This window comes from Diaphorina citri, unplaced genomic scaffold (genome assembly GCF_000475195.1).
Source record: "Diaphorina citri unplaced genomic scaffold, Diaci psyllid genome assembly version 1.1 scaffold4081, whole genome shotgun sequence".
NCBI lineage: Eukaryota > Metazoa > Arthropoda > Insecta > Hemiptera > Psyllidae > Diaphorina > Diaphorina citri.
The window spans coordinates 399-8,079 of NW_007381480.1; the positions used below are offsets into that span (position 1 = coordinate 399).

The window sequence follows — 7,681 nt, forward strand, 5'->3', positions numbered from 1 at the left end:
GTGTCCGCGGTCGTCTAAAAATTTCACTGAGCTGAGAAAGCAGAGGAAGAAGAAAAGGAATTTTGATTTTGTTATGCCCGCTACTCATGGACGCTCAGACTCAGATAGTCGGAACGTGTTTGACGGGAAAAGCTTCAAATCCAGATACGAGTGCTTGAAGGCTTGTCACAAATGTTGTTGGCCACTTAATACACCCTTCATGACTTGACTTGGACTCGAACCACCAACATTTTATACCCCACTTAGCAGGGAATCGTCAGAGTTAAAGGGTCGACGTTTTTATTTATTTCTATTTTAAGAAGCGCCTCTCTTTGTGTCGACATAACAATCACCTTAAAGTTTCAAGGAAAGTGATGTGTGCTTTTTAAGATAAGGAGCATGTTTTCCCCCCCTAATGCCCAAGACCACAGACTGAGTGTAAATCTAAACTCGAGTAACTCTAAATTCAAGTCGCGGTCCCAGCCATTGGGAGTCAGGCCTGGTATTAAAACGTGATATTCAAATGTCCCCGATTTTTTACAAGTCGAACTCTATGTAACAAGCAAAAAGAACTAGGTATTACAGAATTACAGATAAATAATTTCTAGGTTATGTTAAGGAGGTCTTTTCTTGATCCCTTGTGTACAGCGTTCGTTTTTATTTAGGACTATTGCATCGCCAGATTTTCTGGGTGTAACACGGTTGATCAATAAAAAAGTAGGTACCTACCTACTTCCACTTCCATATTTTAGCAATGTTCAATGTCAATAGGGTAATGTACGGAAAATAGGAAAAAATACAAATTTCAAAAGTGATTAATTTCGTACTAAATCACTTACTCTTTGATTTTACATTTGAATTACAAACATCGGAGGAATTTGATACCGCTCGATTTTAATATAATACCCTATCGCCCTTGTCTGTTGAATTAGCATACTCCATATTCCTTATAACGTGATGTAGGCTACTATATTAAACCATAACATGTATGTAGATTATATTTTATTGGTGCTGCTATATGTACGTATATATATTGAATGTTTATAACTTTATATCTACTATAATATGTATAAGACCATGTGTAAATTATGTTTATTGATATTGCTATATTGAACAAATTGTTTTACAAAGATGGACGGGCAAGTCGGAAATTTTCTTATCTTGTGAATCTTGTTGAGATGATAAGAGACACAGAGAGCTCGCCTTATGTATTGGAATGATAACTTGGAATATTCTCAAGTCTCAACATTGAATTAGCATACTCCATATTCCTTATAACGTGATGTAGGCTGCTATATTAAACCATAACATGTATGTAGATTATATTTATTGGTGCTGCTATATATTGAATGTTTATAACTTTATACTATAATATGTATAAGACAATGTGTAAATTATGTTTATTGATATTGCTATATTGAACAAATTGTTTTACAAAGATGTACGGGCAAGTCGGAAATTTTCTTATCTTGTGAATCTTGTTGAGATGATAAGAGACACAGAGAGCTCGCCTTATGTATTGGAATGATAACTTGGAATATTCTCAAGTCTCAACTAATTAACTCACGAAATTTATTTCATCGTTAGTCATTCAGACAAACGATGAAATAAATTTCGCAGTTGTGAAATAAAATCAAATCATGAGACATTTGTGGTAAAACAGAGAGCTTCTTCACAACTTTAGTGTTTATCACAGATCACAGCATTACTAAATGTTTGCCTTTTTGAATGACTAACGATGAAATAAATTTCGCAGTTGTGAAATAAAATCAAATCATGAGACATTTGTGGTTAAACAGAGAGCTTCTTCACAACTTTAGTGTTTATCACAGATCACAGCATTACTAAATGTTTCCTTTAGATACTATTATTTCTCATCTACTCGTATCATCAATCTTTTTACACTGGTAAGGCCTACACTGGTCGCTACTAGATTAAATTAGCTACTCAATTGTCCTCATGTCAAATCAAATCATGAGACATTTGTGTTAAAGTAGAGAGCTTCTTCACAACTTTAGTGTTTATCACAGCATTACTAAATGTTTCCTTTACTATTAATTATCATCTACTCGTATCATCAATCTTTTTACACTGGTAAGGCCTACACTGGTCGCTACTAGATTAAATTAGCTACTCAATTGTCCTCATGAGGCTGAGTGTACCCCGAAATCCGAGCACAGTGCCGAAAAATCTGGTGTGAACATCACACGACTTTCCTCATCCTATTGAATGATGCTTATTTGAGTGTTCTTTTACCCAAACTTTTACAATATCTCTAACCGTTTTGTCGCTAGGTATAGCTGAAAACCGCCAAAAAACGGTCGAAATCTGTCCAAAAGCGGTCAAAATACCGCCAAGCGCAGCAATCATCTCAACCAAACGTTGTGTGTTGCACCCTTGTCATATTTGTGAACTACATACCAAATTTCAAGTCTCTAGCTTATACCGTTCCCGAGATATTGTTAAATTACACCAAAAACCGCCAAAAAGCGGTAAAATGCCGCCAACCGTTGCACCGATCCTAACCAAAAGTTTCGTGTCGCATCCTTGTCACATTTGACAGCTACATACCAAATTTCAAGTCTCTAGCTCTTACCGTTCTCGAGATATTTTGTGTGTCGCATTCTTGTCACATTTGAAAGATACATACCAAATTTCAAGTCTCTAGCTCTTACCGTTCTCGAGATATTTTGTTTACAGACAGGACAGACAGACGGACCAATGGCTGAAACTTTGGATTTAGGCTCTAGGGATCTCTAAACGTGTTTTGACACTAAAAATTGACCATCGAAAAATTGACCCGATTACATTACTTTCCTTCCTATAGGATAAGGAAAGTAAAAAACTTCGAACCAGGGACCTCCGACATGCAAGCCTAGTGTGATACCCACTCGGCCAAGGAGGTTGCTATTGAATTATTAGCACACACATTATTATTAAGTCATCATGTTCTCTTCTGGTATTAATGTCAAATTTTTTCTTGTCTGTTCCCAGGACGCAACACGCGACCGACTTCTCTCAAAATGAATCTCAAATGTCTTGTAAGTATTTTGAATGTTACATAGGTAGAGGTAGATGATACTAAGTAGTAGTCAGTTAAGTGAACGGGCCGTCCAATAATCGGTCGTAATGAGGCTCTGAATTTCCTTTTGAACATGTTGACCAAATTTCATCAAAAGTGGACTAACCGTATGGAAGTTATCGCGGAACAAACAGACTAACTCTGAAAATCGTCGAGTTGAAACTCGGAATCCGCTTCGTTCTGTCAAATCAACGAGTAAAATTCATCCTCCGAGGTAGATGATACTAAGTAGTAGTCAGTTAAGTGAACGGGCCGTCCAATAATCGGTCGTAATGAGGCTCTGAACTTCCTTTTGAACATGTTGACCAAATTTCATCAAAAATGGACTAACCGTATGGAAGTTATCACGGAACAAACAGACTAACTCTGAAAATCGTCGAGTTGAAACTCGGAATCCGCTTCGTTCTGTCAAATCAACGAGTAAAATTCATCCTCCAATCGAGTTGGAACTAACCAAATGACATTGCTGATAAAATTAACTCCAAATCATAAATTCCATAAAACCTTTTCTCACTCATATCTCATTAGCAAAATACATGTCGGGGGTGGCATGCTATAACACAGGCAATTAGCCTCCACACCGGAAACACACTGGCGTAGGTTTGAACTAGCAAAATACATGTCGGGGGTGGCATGCTATAACACAGGCAATTAGCCTCCACACCGGAAACACACTGGCGTAGGTTTGAACATGCTATAACGAAGAAGATAAGCATGTCTTTATTTTTGAACATTCACTTCGATGAAAAATTCCCCATGTTTGTTTTCACACTTGTTAAAATAGAAAGTTAAGAAAAGAAAGAAAAATAAAAAGTGTAAAGAATATTATGAAATAGGTAACTACAAAACTTATTACCTTTATATGATACAATGGATACACGTTCCGGTTTTGATCTTATCCGACTCGAGTTTCATTCGATGAAAAATTTCCCATGTTTGTTCTCACACTTGTTGGCTGGCTTTCTTCTATCCTGTCTTCCTTCTCTCTTCGCTTTCGGGGCCATTACGGTTCCCTCTATCAAACTTCTGCTCTGGCTTCCTCATGTTCTGTGGGCGGCTGGAACACACCCGTGACATTTTACGTCACTCCCATTTTAGGTAAACAAGTAAATTGATTTTTCAATTTTGAAAGTACTTTATGTTTTACTGTGAAGCAAAAATAGCTGATTTTTAACTACAAATACATAGTTTTGTGTATATAGAAATGTCATCGTCAGGATTACAACAGAACAGTAGTGAAGTAAGCCAAGTATTCCGATTCAATGTACCTCGGTTCAAATTTACGGCAAGTATGTATAGGGTCCCCTTTTTAGTCCGTCCTTCCTTTATTATTACAATAGTAATAAAAAGGTATAAGGGACGGACTATTGTATTCGCTTCGGTGTCGTCTGTCTGTCAGCTCATCATTGGAATTTTTCTCGGGTCATTTCCATGAATTTCGATGATTCTCAAATGATATTTAATTCAATATTGTTTTCCGAAAGTATGTTCCAACATCTTTTGAGGGAACACCGTCATGGAATCAGGAGTTACTGCTTCTTTTAACAAATAATATGCCCATTCTCGCTCGAAATATTTTCATGAATTGATGATCAGTGAAATTCTTCTGGGTCCCCTTAATGATTTTCAACAAATTCATAAATATTATTTTTCCGCAATTTCATAAAATATATATTTTCATAAATACTTATATATTTTTTTATGACTTGTGTTTTGAGGAAAACAATTTACGAGTAATTAGGCGTACGCCACATCTTTCTAAATAATGTGACATTTCTCTCGAAATATGTTCATGAACTTCATAACGCTGATCATACTGCATCTGGAATTCTTCTGGGTCATTCCCATGAATTGGATGATCATTTTAGAACGAAATTCCATTTGAATATTTTTCAACGTTTTGTGGGGAAAACGTCAGTTAACACGTCACTGTTAATTCTTTACGAAACAAAAATTTGTGGGTGTTTGGGAGGAGAATGATGATAAATCATCGAGAGTAATAATGCATAAATTTGTCCTGTTCACTTCAGGGATTTCAAGTTTTGTAAATTCATTGGAAATATAGGGTAATTATTTATGATACGCATAAAGTACATTTGTCTGTTCTTGGGATGATTCTTGAAGTTTTTTTTACATTTGTAACGAGGTGGGCTCATTGAAAACTTGGAGTTTATTTTTGTCAAATTGTAAAAAAAAAAAAAAAAAAAAAAAAAATGGAGCCCAATGAGAAAACCTTTGGGTCTCATTTTGGACCCTTTTTCGAGTTCTACAAGTGCCCATAGGTCCAAAAGGCTAAATTTATCAAGGTAATTTTCCCTTCGTGTGGTGAACATTTTTCCAAAATTTCATCAAAACTGGGAAACCCATTCAAAAATTATGCTGAATCGAACAGACAGACAAATTAAATTAAAAATCTCCGATTTTGAACGTGGAACTACTTACCAATGTTGCCAACAATGCTATACAAAATGAAGGAACGGAAATAGTGCCAAACTGGAATTCGATACGTCAAAATTTTGAAAATTCCCAGACACTGGAGAAGAAAAATCACACAGAAAGCCCCAACTCGGCCAAAAACAAAACAAACATAAACATATTGGAACATCGTCACGTTAATTGTGTGCTCTCCAGTCAGTGACTCCGCTTTATCTTGTTTGTATGACCCCAAAACGTCTGCTCTTCTAAATCCTCCCCTAAATAAATGAACATGGAGTCCCAAAATCAACATTGAGTACCTGGACTTAAAAATTGGAAACTTGTATGCTTTACGTAGTTTTGTCAGAGTGCCAACTTTGTATCTGAAGTTCTGAGTGTTTCTTTTCTGAGGGAGACCTCAAACATCCAGGTCCTATGCAGCGAAATGAGACAAATTGTGTCTAAATTTCTTTGTATCTCGCAGTCTAGAATTCTAGATGTTACAAATTTTACTGTTTCATGCAGTCTGATGATACAAATGTCTTTGATTCACGCAGTCTGAATTATTCAAATTTCTTTATTTCACGTAGTCTGAATGATACAAATTTCTTTTTGTTTGTCCGGGGGTTTTTCCCTTTCTTCCCGTTTTCAAATTTAGACTACATCACTCTGTCCATTATAAATTCTCAATTGTAAATTGTTCTGTCCAAACCCCAAATATACAGCGCAGCGGTTCGAATCCCAGCTAGGACATGGAATTTTACCTTCAATATACAGCTCAGCGGTTCGAATCCCAGCTAGGACATGGAATTTTACCTTCATTTCATGATGTAATTTTTACCACATCATAAGAGATCCAAAAGTTAGAGCGGGGTTTACCAGAGGATCAAGCTTTACTTAATTATTCCAGAATTGAAGACAACTCCGACTTGATAAAACGTGGTCTTAGGTGGTGGAATTTGATTCAGGCATTATTAACCTGCCCTAGTAGTTCGAGAGTTTAGTGTTGAAAAGTGACTAAACTAAAATAAAAAATAAAAATAATAATAATAATAAAAAAAAACCAACACACCCTCTTTTACTCTCACCCAATCGTCACTCTCACCCTCTCAACCGGCACAACTCAAAAAAAAAAAAAAAAAAAAACAACTCCGTGTACCCAACTCAATAAAAATAGGCGAAAATATATGTATCTTATAGCTCCATTGAGACTTGAGCCTTATGACACCGAAATAATTATGTGAGAATTTAATAAAGAAGCGATATCACATAATAGGACTGCTTTACTGTAACAAGTATAACGGGACACCGCTGGCTTCAGTGTTTTGATACGGTATATAAACATCGCGATATTTAGTCGATAAAAACGTAAGTGTCATTCTGTGGTATTTGCATAGCAGTATGTTCTAACTATTGTTATTTAAATATGGAAATATATCACAATGGTTATTGTTTCTCCTTTTTAATGAATCTTAGCTCCTAAATTCTCTTTCTAATGTTTGACAACCTAACGGCTTAACCTTTTAAGCAACCGGTACTACGTTTAGACCACACTCGTGCTACTGAAGAAAGGGAACCGAAGAGGAAATTATCTGCTCCCCGAGAGGAAGAGTGTGTTTTTGGGGGGTCCGCCCGCCGCTTGGTGATTTGTCTGAAAAAGTAACCGTCTTGGACATTTCTTTAGACTCTGTGTCTTCAAGGGAGCGCGAATTGCTCTGAGTTCCGCTTCGCTCTATGAGTCTGGTTACGCTAAAACCATTTATGATGATTATTATTTTTATCTTTCATCTTTGGAAGAAGAAAATTGCTCATTTTTCTATTTAATTCCTTTATCGGTCGAACCAATTCGAAACTTTCATGAGTAGGAACTCTAGCGTATATACCGCGATAATAGATACCATAGCTAGGCGAGGACGTGCCGCTGCTAGCTCGCGCGACCTTAAGAGTGGACTACAAAGTATTAAAAGGAGCTGGTCAAGTTTGGTCCAAAGCCGGGACGTCCTAAAAGAAGGAGAGGAGCCGCTTTATTTAGCCTCGAAGTCTTAGAGTGCTAGGGAAGAACTCAAACACAGTCAGAGGGAGGTTTAGGAGTACACAGACGGGCACCTCCTCCGACAGTCATTAAACGCCGACGACCCCCGACTGCTGACTCCGACTTTCTCTCTCTCTCACTTTCCCCTACCCTCATCATAAAATTAAAACCAG

General features: G+C 36.9%; 1 protein-coding gene across 1 annotated transcript in view; it reads left to right on the plus strand.

The window, feature by feature from the left end:
* The first annotated feature begins 4,148 nt into the window (after positions 1–4,148).
* The window catches only part of LOC103520797 (desmin-like), a 7,180-nt gene continuing 3,647 nt past the window's right edge, over positions 4,149–7,681 (plus strand). The window contains exon 1 of the mRNA XM_026831775.1: positions 4,149–4,346. Within this exon, the coding sequence (XP_026687576.1) occupies positions 4,266–4,346 (81 nt within the window). The 5' untranslated portion in view covers positions 4,149–4,265. The remainder of the gene's footprint in view (positions 4,347–7,681) is intronic.